Source organism: Monodelphis domestica, chromosome 6, assembly GCF_027887165.1.
Source record: "Monodelphis domestica isolate mMonDom1 chromosome 6, mMonDom1.pri, whole genome shotgun sequence".
NCBI classification, from domain to species: Eukaryota; Metazoa; Chordata; class Mammalia; order Didelphimorphia; family Didelphidae; genus Monodelphis; species Monodelphis domestica.
In genome coordinates, this window is record NC_077232.1 from 125,206,173 (window position 1) to 125,226,089 (window position 19,917).

A 19,917-nucleotide genomic window follows, 5' to 3' on the forward strand; every position below is an offset into this window, starting at 1 on the left:
TTCCAGGAGTATACAGCATATACACAGTCATGTAAATACTGGGCATGTACAGAAGAGATACAAAGTGATTTCAGAGGGGAGGGAGAATCACTAAAGACTAGAGGAATCAGGCAGTGACTCCTGAGAGATGGAGCACTTGAACGGAGTCTGGAAGGGAGCTGGGACTTCCAAAAGGTGGAAGGAAGGAGAAAGAGCACTCTAGGCATAAGCAAAGTACAGAGGAGGAAAATTGGGATATTATGTCATGGGAAAATCCAATAGGCCAGTATGGAGAGGGAATCTATCACCTTCTTGAAACACTTCATACTTGTTCCATAGACACAACATCCACATGATTGCCTCTTTTCTCAGACTTCCCCAGGATGGAAGATTTACCCCACCTAGCTTTACTTCAAGGCCCACTTTAACCATTCATTCAATAAGCATTTATTAATGGTTAAAATTTAATAAATAATATTAATTATGTCATATTTGATTATTATTTAATAGGCACGTCTATGCCAGGTACTGTGCTAAATGATAGAAATATAAAAACAAAATGTTAAAAAGTATCTTGGAAGTTAAAAATTCATCTCAGATCCAAAGTCATTGGAAATTTGTTCTGTTCTGTGATTAACTTGTTAACTTTATGAATTTTAATAATGATCTAAGTAAAATCAGAATGCCATGATCCTTAGAGAGACACGAGAAGTATTAAAGAAAAAAAAGTTGGCCTTTTCAGTAATGAACACCAATATAATTTTCAAATTAAAAAAATAATGAAAAATTAACATCAATATTTCAAATCCTTGAACAATATTAAATATGAAACCTTCTGAGCCCCTTTCAGTATGCCTTCACCTTTCGATTATCTATTTAATTTCCTCTCTCCAAAATCCAGTGTCTGCTAGTTAGTTCTCATTCTCTTTGACTGATGACCATTTTTTCTTAAAATTGTCTCTGGGCTTTTCAGAATCATAGGATTCCAGAATTAAAGGGACATCAGAAATCATCCAGCCAAGCTGACTCTGAAAGAATTCTTTCAAAACATCCCTGATAAGCAGTCAGCCTCTATTTTAAAAAATCTAGTGAAAAGGAGCCCACCAACCTCTGAGGGTCCTTAACCTGTGCAAGGACTCATAGGAAAGATTCTCTCCTCTCAAAATTCAGGAATCCACTAGAAAAAAGTAGCATATTAATTTTTAAATGAATATATCCTTACAAATAACAGTAGTTTCTTTGTGGTAACTATTATTTATTTGAATGCTTATGTGCCAATATCCAATATATTTCTATATCTATCTTTTTTTTAACCCTTACCTTCTGTCTTAGAATCAATGCTGTGTATTGGTTCGAAGACAGAAGAGTGAGTGGTAAAGGCTAGGCAATGGAGATTAAATGACTTGCCCAGGGTTACACAGCTAGGAAGTGTCCAGGGCCAGATTTGAACCCAGGATCTCCCATCTCTGGGCCTGGTTCTCAATCTACTGAGCCATCCAGCTGCCCCCCTATCTTTCTTATATGACTCAGTGCCTTTTTCTTGAAAATACTATTGTAGCTTTTAAATGCCTCTTTTTGCTTTGAGGGCTTTTAAGCCGACCTAGACTTACTTGCCTTATTATGAAAACCTTATGATCTATAAATCCATAGGATAAGGCCTGACTGCTAAGCCAGAAACCCCAAGTAACCCACCACAAGTGTTTAATCCCTTTTGATAGTATGGAAGAGTGAGGGTCAAGCATACTCTATATTAATGTTCCCATTAAGATTCATAAGTAGAAATTGGTCCATTTGCAAATAGACTGGCCTATCCATTCTGGAGGTTTCAAACCTGCTTGCGGGGCAGTAGGAGAATCCTAGAACAATTTTCATAGCAGAAATGCAGCTAAAGAGATACCTTCCATAGTCTGATTATTCCAGATTTGCTTTTACTAGAAATATGACCTCCTGCTAATGGCAGGGAAAGACATCCCGCCTCACTGTGACACACAAGACACTCAAGTCACAACTGCTCTCCTAGCTAACTTCCTACAGGGCAACATGGGCCAGAAGAGATGCACAGAGTTATACCCACATCGGAGAAACTCCCTGGCTAACCTAAATAGGGCAACTATGCCTTTTCCCAGATCCACAGGCCTCACTTGCTCTGGTCTTTTTTTACAAACACCCAGATCCAATCCAAGCAAAGGGTGATGGCCAATTTGATAATCTACCAGCAGCAATCACGACTGTTTGTCTTTCTTAATAGCTACATGTATCCTCTTTAGAAAAGTAATAGCAACTAAGATGCAATTCTTCTGTTTGCTGATTCCATTACATGGTAATAGTATCTCTCTCCCCCATGACTCCTTCCTCCCTTGAGGAAAGGTGAAGAGTGACTCCATGCATACTCTGCTGAAATCTCCTAATCAGGAAAAGGATACGGACGTTTGCATCAAAATTCCAATGACTGTCCTTCTGAATTGAACAAATAATATCACTGCCTTAACGTCTGGCTGCAATACAAAATCATTTGCATTGGATACTCATTTCCATATCTAACCTCCTGAAGAATGGGTCAGTCACATTGTTGCCATGGAAATTGAAAGTAACACTTTAGTTTGAGGTTTGAAACATGAAAAGCTAAGGGAATCACTCAGATTTTTGGTAATTCTAATTCATAAATTACAGTGTTCAGGTGCTGAGAAATTTAGATGGACCAAAATATCTCATTTAAAAGCCAAGAGGCTCTCTATAATGGGAAATGAGTGTGTTCCAGCAGATTCAAACCACAGAGCATTTATTCTTCATAAATCCTCTTGTGGTCTCCCTGGTTCCATCCCTCCATGGTGCTTGGGGAATGGCTTTAGTCCTTCCTGCAGGCGATTTTCTCAATTCAATAGCTTTGATATTTGTTGAGTCTCTACTTATGTCAGGAAAAATGCCTTGAGCAGAACCTGAATCTCTACATTGTCTTCATAGACCTGACGAAGTCTTTCGACACAGTGAACAGGGACGCATTGTGGGTGATCCTCAGCAAGCTCGGTTGCCCAACAAAATTCATCAAACTGATCCAGCTCTTTCATGTCGACATGACAGGGGAAGTCCTATCTGGTGGAGAGACTTCCGATCGCTTCAACATCTCCAATGGCGTGAAACAAGGCTGTGTCCTCGCTCCGGTACTATTCAACCTATTTTTCACCCAAGTATTACAACATGCTGTGATGGATCTAGACCTGGGCGTCTACATCAAATACTGACTGGATGGCTCACTATTCGACCTTCGCTGCCTGACTGCAAAAACAAAGACAACAGAGAGACTCATCCTGGAAGCTCTCTTTGCAGATGACTGTGCTCTCATGGCCCACCTAGAAAATCATCTCCAAACCATTGTGGACAGGTTCTCTACCGCAACAAAACTATTTGGCCTGACTATCAGCCTCAAGAAAAGAGGTGCTGTTCCAACCCGCACCAGGGAGGCCAACTAACCAGCCATGCATTACAATCGATGGCACGCAGCTTTCCAACGTCAACACTTTCAAGTACCTGGGCAGCACCATCGCCAATGATGGGTCCCTAGACCATGAGATCAATGCCAGGATCCAAAAGGCCAGCCAGGCATTCGGGCGGCTGCTCTCCAAAGTCCTCCAACACAGAGGTGTAAGCACTGTGATGAAGCTCAAAGGGTACAACGCAGTGGTCCTCAGCTCGCTCCTGTATGGTTGTGAAACATGGACACTGTACCGGAAGCACATGAAACAGCTGGTGCAATTCCACCAATGCTCCCTCCGGTCAATCATGAGGATCTGATGGCAGGACCGAATCACCAACCAGGAAGTCCTCGACAGAGCCAACTCCACCAGCATTGAAGTCCTGGTCCTCAAAACCCAGCTACGATGGTCTGGACACGCCATCCGCATGGACCCACAGCAAATACCAAGACAGGTATTCTATGGTGAACTGTCAGCTGGACTCGGGAAACAAGGCCGACCAAAGAAAAGATACAAGGATCAGCTAAAGTCCAACTTGAAGTGGGCTGGCATTACACCAAAGCAACTAGAACTCTCTGCCTCTGACAGAAGCAGCTGGCGAACCCACATTAACCATGCCACCACCACCTTTGAAGATGAGCGACGTCAACGTCTTGCCGCTGTGCGTGAACGCCGACACCAGGTCACAACCACCCCTCCCGTAACAACTGGCGTCCCAGGCCCCATGTGCCACAAACTGTGCGCCTCAGCCTTTGGACTTCAAAGCCACATGAGGGTACATCAATAGATAATAATTCACAAAGACAATAGTCATTCTTGGACACTGAGAGACTACTACTAACTTATGTCTGCCTGGCATATTCTTGGGAAGAATTCATGGACCCATTAAAAGATGAGCTTCTAAGGACATAGCATATCATACTTTGCTAAAGTTTTGCTAAATCTTGCCATCTGAAGGAATCTAAACTAGTCCTGTTATGGAAGTCCATAGAATCAAGCAACTAAGCACAGAATTATATAATACCCTGGTTTTCATGGTCTACTGGCCTCAGGAAGATAGGCTATAGTAAGAAATAGCTGGACCCCTAACTTCTTTTGAAATCCTCTCTGAAAGAATACCATAAACTGTGGATCTCTATCAGATCATCTGAATAGAAAGTCTATGCAGGTAATTCAATTTTTTAGTAAATATCCCAGACTTTAGAGTGGATGATATTTTGAAGTATCTTGGATTTGTCACCTGCTTCTCTCATCCAAGTGATTGCTGAGCCAGACTCAGAAATATTAATCCAACGAGATCTTTAGAAAACAAAATAACTAACAAATCTTTTAACTCCTCATTTACCTTTTCCAATATATTTCAACTACTGCCTCTTTCAACCTCAAAATAGCTCATAGCTATGTAAATGCGCCAATGAACACCATTAACAACCTGTTTCCTTGTCCTACACCTTTCACCACAATATCTGCTCCGTATTTCTGATATAAGTCCCTGGCTTCTAAATACTGGCTTTTAAAGTATGCAGAATGCCCCAACAGTGGTTTTTCCTCGTCATTTGGAGGTACTACCCAACTAAGAACAATGGGTCCTAATTTTCTTATCCCAGAACCCACCCTGATTAGATCTGTTGCAAAAGTTAAAGGCTGAGACATGAACATTCTTTCATTCTGGTCTTCCTTCAGTTTGTTATCCTAAAAAGATTTACTATAACCACACCTTCCAAATAGGGGGCCCAGGATGGATGGGGGCTGCCCCAAGGAACTGCTTCAAAGAGTGGTCACAGTGGCAAGAACAGGTTACTTTGGTTCAATGCTACCCCTGCTGTGGCCTAAATCTGCCAGCTGCCTTAACAACAAATCTAAACATGAAAAGGAAGAATTGTTTCCAAAGTGTGGATGTCCCTCAAACACACCCAGGAAGTGATTCCAAATCACCAACGCTTCAAAAAGGCAGACAGAACTGTATCTCAGCTCGTTGTAGAAGGCTGTAAAGATTAAAATTTAGGGGAGATGGGGAGACTGAGGCAGGTAGAAATTAGTTTCTCTCTGCAAGGAGTATTATATTTTTTAGAGGTTTATTAAAGGTTAAAGATTAAGAATATACAAGTAAGAAGCATGTGCCTAGGCCAGAGGCCTAGACAAAATAACCTCACATCATGGAAGAGACGCCTCTGCTCCAAAACGGAAGTCCAAAAAGACCATTTTTATGAATAGATTGGCAAATTTGGTTATAGAAACTTCTAGGGAGCAGGGGTTTTCCTTCAGATGACACCCATACTCCATTAATTTGTTTTGCTTTAAATTTTTGTTTCCATTTTTCCACTTCCTTTTCATTATAGGAGAGTGATAAATTTAAATTATCAGTGGTTGTTAATGTTAAAATTAATCCAGGTCCTTCTATGGCTGCTAGTTTTGCAGCGGCATCTGCTCGGTCATTTCCTCTAGAGACAGGGTCAGAGCCACCTGTATGGGCAGAGCAATGAACTACAGCTAGGGCTTTAGGCAGTTTGAGAGCAGAAAGAACTTCATTAATAATTTCTGCATTAGCTATGGATTTTCCAGCTGAGGTTAAAAATCCTCTTTGGAGCCATAGCATCCCGACTGAGTGACAAATGCCGAAAGCATATCTAGAATCCGTATAAATTGTTGCCTTTTTATCCTTGGCAATTATACAAGCTTGTTTTAGAGCTATGAGTTCTGCTCCTTGAGCGCTAATGTTAGAAGGTAGTGAAGCTGACCATTCAGTGACAAATTCTGAGACTACGGCAGCTCCAGTGTAACGTATGCCATCCCTCATAAAAGAGGAACCATCGGTAAATAAAATCAGATCTGCATTGTCTAAGGGAGTGTCCAAGAGATTATCTCGAGGCTTTTCTGCCATGGACACTAATGTTTCACAGTTATGTAGTGGTTCTCCTGAAGTAGGTAAATCTGGAAGCAAGGTGGCAGGGTTAAGAGTTGAACAGCGTTTTAAGGTAATATTTTCACTATTTAATAAGGTTATTTCATACCTTGTAATTCTCTGATCCGAGAATGCCTGTGTTCTATGTTTTACCAATAATGCTTCAATCTCATGTGGGCACATTATTGTTAATGGACATCCCAATACTAAATCAACGGTTTTTGTTACTAGTAAGGCTGTAGCAGCTACTCCTCTAAGGCATGGTGGTGCTCCTGCTGCTACTGGGTCTAGTTGGGCAGAATAATAAGCAATTGGGCGCTGAGAAGGTCCCAAAGTCTGAGTTAACACACCAGAGGCTACTCCTCTTCGCTCATGCACATATAAAGTAAATGGCTTGTTGTAATCTGGGATGCCTAGAGCAGGGGCAGACATGATAGCCTTTTTCAGATCTGATAGAGCTGACAAGTGTTCAGGCTCTAATTTGAGGGGTTCAGGAACCGAATCCTTTGTTAATGCTATAAGGGGTTTAGTGATTTCCCCATAGCAAGGAATCCATTGTCTACAAAACCCTGTTGCTCCTAAAATTGCTCTCAGCTGTTTCTTAGTGGTAGGAGCACTCAATTTTTGAATGTTCTCAATTCGTTTTGGAGAAATATAACGAGCACCCGCAGTCAAGATGAATCCCAAATATTCTACTTTTTGGAGACACCATTGAACTTTATCCTTAGAGATTTTATGTCCTCTTTTGTGTAATTCCAAAAGAAGGTGTTTGCTATCTTCTTGACATGTTTTTGCATCTGTTGAAGCCAAGAGTAGATCATCTACATATTTGATTAATTTGCTATTTTTAAATGTTATATTGTCTGTGTCTTGGCTCAAAATTTGCTCAAATAAGCTCGGACTTTCGACATAACCCTGTGGCAGCCGACACCAGGTATATTGTGAGCCCTTCCAGGTGAAAGCAAAAATATGCCTGGAGTTTTCATGTATTGGTATGGAAAAGAAAGCTGAACACAAGTCTACTACTGTAAAGTATGTAGCTGTGCTAGGAATAGATGAAATAATAGTATGTATGTTAGAAACTACGGAGTGTCTCTTTATAACGTGATTATTCACTGCCCTTAGATCCTGTACGAATCTATAGATGTGCTTGCCATCGGGCCCTTTTTTTGGTTTTTTAATTGGCAGGATGGGCGTGTTGTATTCAGATTTGCAAGGGATTATTATTCCCTGTTCTATTAATGAGTTAATAACTGGTGTAATACCCTCAATTGCCTCCTTTGAGAGGGGATACTGAGGGATAGAAGGAGGTGGGCTAGATTTAGTTTTTATCTGCACAGGAACAGCAGATTTAAGTAAGCCTACAAGGCTGACCCCATACCTTTAGGGAATGTAGACCCAGACCCCATCTACAAAGTCACCTGACAAAGACCATGCCAGAAATAAGGGAGGAGATGGGGAGAGAGAACCTACCTACCTTTAATGAGTTCAAGTCTCTAGGCTCAAACAAATTGCATCCAAGAGTACTAAAAGAATTAGTGGATACGATTAGTGAGTCACAATGGGTAATCTAAAAGATATTTGAGAATATAAACAGGCCTTCCCAGTCAAGGTGGATGCCTGGATGGATGCAAATCATCCTGAAATTTACACTAAACTAAAAAAGCATCAATAAACCCAATTAAAAACTTTTTTTTTTCAGTTCCGTCGGTTTTTTCATTCCCGTGCAACTCTTTGTGACATCTTGGCAGAAATACTGGAGAGGTTTGTCACTTCCTTCTCTGGCTCATTTTATAGATGGGCAACTGAGGCAAACAGGGTTAAGAGGCTTGTCCACGGCCAGATATGAACTCAGGAAGATGAGTTCACTACACCAGCTAGCTTCTCTTATTATAAACTATAGTAAAGGACTTTATTTTTTAAATATTTATTTATTAATAGCCAATTACATTATAACAAAGTTCCACACAAGTTTTCCTAAGTTATATGATCAAACTTATCTCCCTCCTTCCCACCCCACCCCATGCTGGCATGCAGTTTGGTCTACTGGAGTCCGAATGCAGATGGAAGCACATGATTTTTTAATTGTTTATTTGGGTTTATATTTTGGGGTTTTGGTTTGATAAGATTACTTGCTTACAAAAATGAATAATATGGAAATGCTTTTGTGTGATAATATATATAAACAAATATAAATATATATTTACATATTATATATGTATATATATCCCAGGTCAAATTGCCTGCCATTGTCACTTCCAGATGACCTCCCTCATGTCCTTAGTGTAAAAAATAGACTCGAATACAGGACTACAATCCCCACAAGCCTTTGCTCCACTTCCCCAGAATGCCTTGTAATCTCACCTGGGCCGAGATCAAGAAGGTATTTAAGCTGATTCAAAGGCTTTTGAGGGCTCTTGGCTCTTTTTGGACTTCCGTTTTGGAGCAGGCAGTCTCTTGCGTGATGTGAGGTTATTTTGTCTAGGCCTCTGGCCTAGGCACATGTTTCTTACTTGTATATTCTTTAATCTTTAACCTTTAATAAACCTCTAAAAAATATAATACTCCTTGCAGAGAGAAACTAATTTCTACCTGCCTCAGTCTCCACATATTCCTAAATTCTAATCATTACAGTAGCCACCAAAAAGCACAGCATTCAAGGCATTACCTGTATTCAGAGGCATTTACCTCACTGACCCTCTTTCTGGGAAATGGGGTAGATGTGCCAGAGGTCCATCAGCCAGAATTCCTCTTGGGCTAAAGGTAATCCACAGATTCTTCATCTGGACTTTGGTTTACTTAGTGCAGTGAAATCCAGGCTTTTCCCCTTTCTTTTATTAATAACTAGTAGGAAGATTAGGATAGAGTCAGATAGTGTGGGGGTGTTTTAGGTAGAACAGGGAGCTGTAAGCAGGGCCCAGAGAAGAACAGAAGGTTCTTCCCTATCTTTTATCTGGGCTATCACACGTATCTCCTTACTGGTCCACTCTTCCACCAATCTCTCACCCTCCAATTCATCCTACATACTGTATCCAGATTAATCTTTCAGTATGATCACATCAGAGGGGGAAAAACAACTTTAGTGGTTTCGTATATTCTTATCAAGGAAAAGCAGAACTTCCTCACCAGGCATTCAAGGCTCTTCATTATCTGGCTCCAATCTACCTTACCAATCTTTTCTTATATTAGTACTCTTTACAAATTCTATATTATAGGCAAATGGCATCACTATTTGTTCTTCAAACCTACTTAGTTCCTTCCTAATTCCACACAATTGGATATGCTGTTCCCTTTGCCTGGAATGCTCTTTCCTATATTGTTCCATTAATATCTAGCCCTTTCTTTAAGGCCTAGATCAGATGGCATCTATTCTGTGAAGCCCTCTTAGATTCTCTCAGCTAGAAGGGATCATTCCTTCATTTGATCTCAGAATTTTGATAGTCTAGTGTGTATAACAAACTAGCCTATATTTTTTTATAATTATATAATATGATATAAATTTTTAATATATTTTTATAATTTTTTTAATTTGGAAACTTTTATTTAATTAATTAATTTAGAATATTTTTCCATGGTTAGCCTGTATTTTTAAAAGATGGCTAGGTTGTACAGTGGTTAGAGCATTGGGCTTAGAATCAGGAAGGTATCTTTGTGAGTTCAAATGCAGCCTCAAACATTTACTAGTTACGTGACTGCTAAGCAAGTCATTTAACCTGTTTGCCTCAGTTCTTCAACTTTAAAATTGAGCTGAAGAAGGAAATGGCAAGCCACTCCTGGCTCCTTGCTGTAATAATTTTAGGGTTAATCTAAGAAAACCCCAAATGGGGTCACCAAGAGTTGGATATGACTGAAACAATAGAACAACAACAGACAGTACATTGGAGACAACATTGGATTTAGAGTCTGGATGACCTGAATTCAAATCCTGCCTCAAACACTAACTAGCTAGGTGAACCTAGACCAAGTTACTTCACTTCTACTTCAGTTCCTTATATATAAAATGAAGATAATAAAAGCACCTACCTCTTGGGGTTGCTGTGAGGATCAAATGAGATCACACATAAAAAACACTTTGGAAACTTTAATGTTCAGTGTAAATGCTAACTATTATGACTATTTTTATTACATTTGTCTGAAGGCATATTTTGTCACCCCTATTAACCAGAAGCTCCTGGAGGAGCGTCTGATTTGTCTTATCCAGGCAACTAGATGGTTTGCTACATAGATAAGATTGAGTCTGAAGTCAAAAACACCTGAGTTCCCGCTTCTGCCCCAGACACCTACTAGCTAGGTGGCTCTGGACAACCCGTCTCAACCACAGCTTCCTTATCTTATAAATGGGGATAAGTGATACTTCACGAGGTTATTGTGAGGAGAAAATGAAATAATGCATGTAAAGTGCATTGTAAACCTTAAAGCTGTTATTATTATGTAGCTTATTAAATATGTATATAGTATATCATTACATGATATATATTATTATAAAGCAAGCATTTTTTTAACTATGCTCCTCCAGCTCTTAGAAAAATGCATTTTCTATAATGTGTGCTTACACAATCAATCAATATACATTAATTAGCCACTCTCTGTAGGTCATAAATGGAAATTCAATTCATTGCAGATTAAGTAGAACCCTGGCATCCTGAAAGAGTTCATGAATGTAAGGTCACCAGGAAGTGATCCCCAGCAGGGAAAGAAACTAGCATTATCATTATTAGGCATCCAGGGCAGCTATATATTTGTTGCATATCATCTCTTTACATTCAACCTCCTAGCCGGTCAGAAACCATCTGTTTTCCTTTTCCACATTTTGGTTATTACAGGAAGTAGCATGCTGCTCCCATCCTCAGTCATATGGAACAGCAGTTTGCAGCCTGTATTTGGCCTCGTGTTTAAATAGTACTTTTTGGAAAGTATGCCTAATGAAAAAAGACCCACCACCACCAAAACCTGAACAGCAGGAAGCAAAATGTATAACAGTCATCGTTCCATAGAGTCATCCTATCAGTTCAAGACAGGACAAATTAAATTTTCCTTGAACTTTTATCAAGTCACATTGACCTGGAAAAAAGCAATAGTGGAATTCTTCCACAGCTTTCTCCATTGTTTCTCCTTTTTTTTTATCCATGTAACTTTATTTAAAAAATCTAAACTTTTTGTATTATACATCTTCATAGTTTTTAACTTTTTAAATCTTCATTAGCTCTATCCTTTCCAAATGGATTTAGGTCATGAAATTCTGCTGATTTTTAAATGTTGATACTCTTTCCTTTATTAAGTCAAGTTCAGCTAAGCTGTCTATCACATAATAGGTTAACTTACCTTACTTATTTTTGCCTTTGGAAATTGTTGTTGTTCAGTCATTTCAGTCACATCCAATTCTTTATGACGCCATTTGGAGTTTTCTTGGCAAAGATACTGCAGTGATATTCTATTTCCTTCTCTGATTCATTTTACAGGTGAGGAAACTGGGGCAAATGCCCAGTTCACCCAAGGTCACACAGCTAGTAAGTGTCTGAGGTCAGATTTGAATTCAAGAAAATGAGTCTTACTCTAGGACAGGTCCTCTATCCACTGTGCCATCTAGTGGATCCACTGGGTGCTCTTTATTTGCAGCCTGTATTTGAAAATTACATAATTTTCAAAATACTATCACTATAAATACATCTAATGATTCTCAGACCTACCTATCTAGTCCTACCTTTCAGCTTCTGGACTTGAATTTCAAGATATCTATTACATATCTCAAACTAGATGTCCTTCAGCAGTGATGGTGATCCTTTTAGAGACCAACTGCCCAAACTGAAAACTGCATGGAGAGAGGGAGGGGAGCATCCCTGCCCTGAGTCCCTTGGGCTTTTTGGTAACAAACTCTGTTAAACTCTGTGCTGGAGTTACAGCACACATGCCAGAGAGAAGGCTCTGAATGTCCGCCTCTGGCACATGTGCCATAGGTTTGCTAACGTGGTCCTAAAGACATCATGTCTAAAATGGAACTCTATTTCTTTCTCCCCAACATTCCTCCCTTGTGAACTTCCCTCTTAGTGCCAAGGGTACCATCCACTATCCTCCCAATCAGCTAGTCTTGCAAGCTAGATGTCATCCTCAACTCATCACTCTCTCATCCCACTATACCAAATCTATTACCAAGGTCTGTTGACTTGACCCTAATAACATCTCTCATATATACCCCCTTCTCTGACACTGCCACCACACTGGTGCTGACCATCATTTCAGTCATGTCCAACTCTTCATGAATTCATTTGGGGTTTTCTTGGCAAAGATATTGGAATGGTTTGCCATTTCCTTCTCCAGCTCATTTTACAAGTGAGGAAACTGAGGCAATAGGATGAAGTGACTTGCCCAGGGTCATACAGCTAGTAAGTGTTTGAGATCAGATACTAATTCATGAAAATGAGTCTTTCTGACTCTATACCTGCCACTTTATCCACTGTATCACCTAGCTGTCCACTATCTGGTCACTATGCCCTACTTAATGAAATATAGTGGTAACATTTGCTTGTTTTGTTTTTATAGCAGCTAGTTTTCTAATGACTTATTTGAAAAGGGTTCTACTCTCCTGGAGTTTTATCTTTAGCATAATAGGAATCTCAACAAAAGAAAGTGATCAGTTCTGAGAGATTTTATTACTCTAATAGTGTTAGTGAAACTTGAGACCAAAAAAAAAAAAGAGGAGTCACTAAATGCAGCCCTGTGTAAAATCACTTAAAATAATTTTAGTATTATGCCTGACTTAGATTTTATCTAAAGTTGAGGTAGATTTTATCTAAATCTAATGTTGACTATTACTGTCTCTTTTTCAAAAAAGCTTTATTGATGCCTTTGTTTTTCCATTACAGTTAGAGAAACACAGAAATAAGGAAATGATTGATCCTCTGGACTCTGCCCTGGTCAAACAGCATCTGCAGTTTGTACTCTTCTGGGCACTACACTTTGAGAAAGACATTAATATGTAGAGTATCCAGAGAATGACAACCAGGATGATAAAGAGAAGTGAGTGCATGTCATATGACAATGATCAGCAGGAACTTGGCATAGTTAACCTGGAGAAGAGGAGACTTGAAGGTGAACATGATAGCTGTTTTCAGTTATTTGAAGGGCTTTCATATGGAAGAAGGATGCCTTGTTCGGTTTGCATCAGAGGACATCAGAGACCAAGAAGGAATGGTTCAAAGTGGCAAAGAGGAGAATTTAGGTTTGATGTTAGGAAAAACATCCTGACACTTTGTTATTGGTCAGGCATCAGTCATGTCTGACTCTTAATGACCCCATGGACCATTTATTTGCCACTTTCTCAAAGTTTGTCCTAAATCATATTCCTTCTTTCCATGACACTATCTATCCATCTCATCCTCTGCCATCTCCTTCTCCTTTTTCCTTCAATATTTCCCAACATGAGGTCCTAGCAATTAGAGTTGTCCAAAAGTAGAATGGACTATATGCATTTGTTTAAATCATCTCACCTCCACATGATTTCTTGAAACTCATCTCTTTCTTCAAGAAACTCAGTTGACACTTCTACCACAAAACCTTCACAAATCACAAAATTTGAGAACTGAGAAAAGGTAGCTTCCATCTAGCCCAAGTAACACCTCAAAAATATCCTTTACAACCTTAGCCACTATTGGAAATCTAACCTTTGCTTGAAAGACTTCCACTAAGAGGAAACCCACTATCTCCTAAAGTAGTTTTTGGTCAGAATTAATTGTTGGGAATTCCTTACCCCAAGCCTAAATCATCCTCTTTATAACGTCTACTAATAGTTTCTAATTCTGCTTTTTAGGGTCTACCAGAACAAGTCTAATTCACATGACAACCAAAGATAGAAATCATCCTTCTTTCCCTAATCCCTCTTGCTCTTCTGTTTGAGCTTTTTCGGGGCATTTATCATTTTCCTAACATATTAAAACCATTCATGTATGTGTCTTCTCTTCCTACCTAATTCGAACTCCTACAGGCAGGGCATCACTTTTCATTGTATGTCCCCAGGATTCATACAAGCTCATAGCACAGTGCACTTTGCACATTCGGCTCTTAATAAATGTCTGTGTGTGCTAATTTAATAAAAGGGAATGGCATTATGAAACATAATAAGTTATGTTAGGTAGGCTCCAGGGGAGATACAAGGATAAGTTAGACAGTATATTCTAACTGATAGTAATAAATAATGCAGTCAATCTGCTATAAACATTCATCCATACATACATTCATCTACCCTTTGAGCTTTTATATGAAGCAATCTTATACTCATTGCTTTTTAATGATGCAGATTGAGAATGATTTACTTTTACTAACCTGTTTTTTCTTCTAATAATTAAGTTCCCTTTAGGAATAGAATTTAATGTATTATGTAGCACATTCAATGAAATCTAGTGATAACACTAACAGGTACCTTCTATGAGAGCACAAGACAAAAACATGAAACCTGAAGTTTACCCGTGAACCTTAAACGCCATGGAGCCCATACTCCTTCAATTACAAATAAGAAAGTTGAAAGCTAGTGAGTTGAGGTGACTTCCTACAGCCACACAAATAGTAATTAGCCAGAGTGGGATTTGCCCACAGGTCTTCATTGTGCTATGCCCTCCTGCCTCACCAAAAAAAGGAACCCTTCTAGAAGGCAAACACTTGTGGACAGATGGGAGGTTGGGAAAGGATTCCTTGAGGAGGTGGCACTCGAGTGGAACCTTTAAAAAAAAGAGAGCTAAAGATTTTTGACAGGAGGGTAAGAGGAAATACTTGTGTGACTGCTTGAAGGGGAAGGTGGAGACTTCAAGAATCAGCTAATGATCCAGTTTGACCTAAATTTAGAGTTCAGAAAACAGGGTAATGTGATATACAGCTGGAAAGGCAGGTTGTAACTAAATTGGCAAGGCTCTTGAACATCAGATTTATATTTTATCATAGTTCATAAAAAGTTTATATTTTATCTTCGAAGTCAGAATAATTTCCATTTTATCTTGGAATCCATAGAGAGCCATGTAAAGTTTTTGATCATAAGAATGACATCATCATATCTGTGCCTTAGGAAGATTATTTTGACAGCTATATGGAACAGAAGTGTCCTATACACAGCCTAAACCAGACTAAAATGTAGTTGGGAAATACATTAAAACATAGATAATATCAAGATATTATTTTCTAAAACAATATGAGATGCAAACGATCCATACATATGGTTCATGGACCCTCAGTTCTATTTGAGTTTGAGACCACTGGTGTGTAGAATGGATTGGAAATGGGAAAGCCTGGAAGCAGAGTCAGAGTTGTATAACAATAGTCCAGACAAGAAGTCATGAGAGTCTGAAATATGGCGGTAGTTATATACATGAAGAGGAGACTCTAAGACTGGAAATTGATTAGGGATGATGATGAGGGAGAAGGGAAAGTCCATGATTACTCCAAAGTTCCAGAGGTGGGAAATTGGCTCCATTTCACTTCATATAAGCTGTTTTATTTCCTACTTCAAATCCATGGTTTTGTAAGCAGTATGTTGTATATTGTATTCTCTCTTGCCTTTGTAAGACTCCCCAATGAGTTCTATGACCATGAAACTCATTGATCTATAGCCAATTTGGTGATGACCCTCTCTAGATTTAGCTCTGGGCATCCTTGAGCAATAAGCAGGGTTCATTGTCACCCCAATAGCAAAAGCCCTATAACTTTGGCATGACTTCCTTGGTTTTGCTTGATTATGCATGTCTCTTATAAGAATTTCCCTTTTCTTTTTTCCCCTTCAGTAAGATGGAATATAATATAAAGGGGGGAAATGAATTTCTGTTCATTTTTCAAATTCTTTAATTAAAAAAAAGAGACAGGAGACCATTAGTGTAGAATAGTGCCTATGTTATTAGATTTGTCTCAGAAAAAAAGACTTGACTCATACATTATTTAATGTTATAAAGAATTTGCTCTACTTTTTAAAAAATACTTATTATAAGGGATGACTTTCTTGCAGAGGGTAGAGGGGTTAGGAGAGGTAAATGTGATGTAAAAACAAAATATATCAACAAAATTTTGCTTTAAAAAAACCTCTACCAGCCTAGACTTTGATAAGTAAAACTTCCTTACCATAGTGAGGCCTTGGCAAGAGGATTTAATGGAGGGAGTAACATCATATTAATTTTAATGCTTAAGCCTATACTTATCTTCAGTATGTTCTTGGTTATAAAGTGTAATTTTTTCCTACTACAGAAAGCTATTAACACTCCTTCAATAATCTAAAGTGATAATCTAGAGAACAAAAATTGACCCAACAGATTCTTCAATACTAGCACTTGAAGAAAATTGAAGAAAAGAATTGGAAACCACTTCTTTAGAATTAGAACCAAATTTAGAGCTATTTTCTTTGGAATCATTCATTAAACTTAATTCATTGTCCAATCTGACTAGTTTGCCAAGATGATATACTCTTTTACTCCCAGTCATGGAAATAAGCCGTTATGACTGTCATAGTGGATGGTACTTCTCCTCCCACACAGACTCTTTTTATTCTGATAATAAAAATGTGACAACATGAACCAGCCAGGTCATGGAAGCTGTCTTTTATGTCTTTGATGCCTTCATTTAACTTAGATTACCTTCTAGTTTAGAAAAGGGTGGGAGTAATTATAAAAACCAGGCCAACTTCCAAAGTGCTTCATAATCTAATTTAGATAAATAAAAAGCATTTATGGATGCAAGATGACATCACCTGAACTTCAAGACCACCCTAGCATAGGCTGTGATTAACAATGGAACACTATTCATTATATCATCTGCTTAACAAGCTTCTTAACAGGGATTTACTATCATTGATATTCATGATGATACCTATGATGAAAGATAGCAGAAAAAAACACTGAATTTTGAGTCAAAGAACCTGGATTCAAATCCTGCCTGTTTCACTTATTTCCTGTGGAATTTTGGGCAACCTCTTTTTGACAACCTCTCTGGGCCTCAGTTTTGTCATCTGCAAAATGTAGTAGTTGGACTAGATGGCCTCTAAAGTCTCTTCTAGCTCTAAATCTATTATGCTATAAACATTGATAGCATTGTTATTATTCCAAAATAATTTTCTGCCTATTAAAAACTATAATTTAGTCTAAAGTGCCAAATTTGGAATTTGAAGACCTTGGTTTGAGTTCTCGCTCTGCTACTAGGTACCTGTGTGATTTGGGGTGAGACATTTAATATCTATAGACTTATTAATTCATCTATAAAATGGGGGTTGGGGAGCAGATGATCTGAAGCTCTCTTTAGCTCTAAATCTATGATCTTATATCATTTTGCTACTAAAGTAGTTCTACAAAGAACAGACTTTATTGTTTCCATGTTGCCTGTAAGAAAAGTAAGATCTAGGGAAGACAAGTTTTATGTTCAGGGTACCAATTAGTTAGTGAAAAAGCCTTAATTAGAACCAAGTTAAGTGCCGTTTCCATTAGATCACTTAACAAAACACATAGATTGGATTATGATTCTTCGCTCCCATGAAGGTTCTTTTTTTAAGCTAATTGATTAATTTGCTTGCTACATTAAAATTCCCAAGTATCTCCCATCTCTTTTTCTGTACTAGATTTTGGCATAATTTAACAAAAAAGATAAATATACATATAAAACTATGTCTTGGTTGTTTGTATTCATCAGTTCTTTCTCCAGAAGTGGACATACACAAGTAATTTTTCAAATAATATTTCTGTTGTATATAATGTTCTCTTGGTTCTGCTTATTTCATTCTTCATAATTTCAATAGATCTTTCTATGGTTTTTTTTTCTAAAATGTACCTTTTCATCATTTATGATGGTATAGTAGTATTCCATCATCATCATATGCCACAACTTGGTTAGCCATTCCCTGACTGATAGGCAACCCCTCAGTTTCCAGTTCTTTGCCATCACAAAGAGAGCTGCATAGAACATATAGGTTCTTTTCCTTCTTCCATGAATACTTTAGGAAATAAGCCTAATGGTGTTATTTGATGGGTCAAAAGGTAAACACAGTTTTATAACTCTTTGGGCATAATTCCAGATTACTCTGTAACATGCTTGGATCAGTTCACAGTTCCACCAACAGTGTATTGGTATCCCCATTTTTCCATATCACCTCCAGCAATCATTATTTTGCTATTTTAGCCAATCTAAAATATCTCAGTTGTTTTGATTTACATTTCTCTAATCAGTTATGATCTAGAGCATTTTTATATAGTTATAATTAGCTTTGATTTCCTCATCTAAAAGCTATCTGTTCACATATTTTGACCATTTACCAATTGGGGAATAGGGCATATTCTTATAAATTTGAAAAAGTTCTTCTTTTGAACAATGATAGATGTAAAACCCAGTGGAATTGCTCATTGGCTGTGTGAGGGGGGAGGAGGGAAAGGGAGGGAAAGAACATGAATCATGTAACCATGGAAAAATATTACAAATTAAATAAATAAATAATTTTTAAAGAAAAAGTTCTCTGTTTTGGATAGGAGACCTCTATATGAGAAATTGTCTATAATTTTTTTTTCACTTTCCTTCCAATCCTGGCTATGTCCTCTGTGAAAACTTCCAAATATGCCCCTAACTAGAAGTGATCCCTCTCTCTCTAATATGTCATCATTCTCAATTAGTTCTGTATATGAATTACCCTCCAATATCAATGTACAAGAATAGGTGGGGGGGCAGCTGGGTGGCTCGGTGGATTGAGAGTCAGGCCTAGAGATGGGAGGTCCTAGGTTAAAATCTGTCCTCAGATACTTCCCAGCTGTGTGACCCTGGGCAAGTCACTTAACCCCCAATGCCCCCTCTTCTGCCTTGGAGCCAATACACAGTATTGACTCCAAGATGGAAGGTAAGGATTAAAAAAAAAAAAAGAATAGGTAGAAGGCTAGCCTCAAATCAAGAACATCTTAATTCACATCATATTTTTGACATATGCTAGCTATGTGACCATGGGAATGATACTTCTCTTGGTGCCATAGAAGATCGAGAAACTTTAAGTTGCAATTGAGTTGCCAATCTGCATCAGTAGAGAAAATTTCAATACCAAGAATACTCTACACAAATGAAATCAGAGTCTGGGACCAGAATCAAACCAAACCAAACAAAAATTTCCTACCTCCCAGTAAATTCTATTTCCCACACCCAATCTCTTTCCCAACAAAAGGGAAGAAAAACAAATACATAGAAATTGTGAGGTCTTACCCAGTTTTAGCCTTGCTTCTGTCAGACTGCCAATTCTCCATTCCTTCTTTCCAGAAGAGTCAGTGTAGACACTTTCTATGTATATCCACCCCATGCTCATGTTCCTCTTAGAAGTGGAAGGAAAATGGAAGCCTTACCTTTAGAGTCAGAGTGATGAATTCCGTTTCAGGATAGGCTTGAAGGTACAGGACTAGCAGGAGTGGGAGGGCAATTACACCAAAGTATTGCGAGGTACCAGCAGTGCTGCTTTTTGTAACAGAAAATGAGCTGTAGAGAACTGTGGGTATAAGAGCATTCTTTGGATTTTTAAAGTTCCAGAAGCCCCAAGGTTTTGAGATTGGAGAGTCGACAGCCCGTGAGGGTTGGCAGCCTTTA

General features: G+C 38.5%; 1 protein-coding gene across 2 annotated transcripts in view; it reads right to left on the reverse strand.

Moving 5' to 3' along the window:
• The window catches only part of RELL1 (RELT like 1), a 97,371-nt gene extending 77,671 nt beyond the window's left edge, over window positions 1–19,700 (reverse strand). Inside the window, exon 1 of one of the 2 annotated variants that reach the window (XM_056802521.1) lies at window positions 19,680–19,700. Coding sequence is in view for 1 of the 2 variants with exons in the window: in XM_056802519.1 (XP_056658497.1) it covers window positions 19,543–19,642 (100 nt within the window). In the remaining variant the exon portion in view is untranslated. The other variant, XM_056802519.1, reaches the window with a different exon arrangement.
• Between the last annotated feature and the right edge of the window lie 217 nt (window positions 19,701–19,917).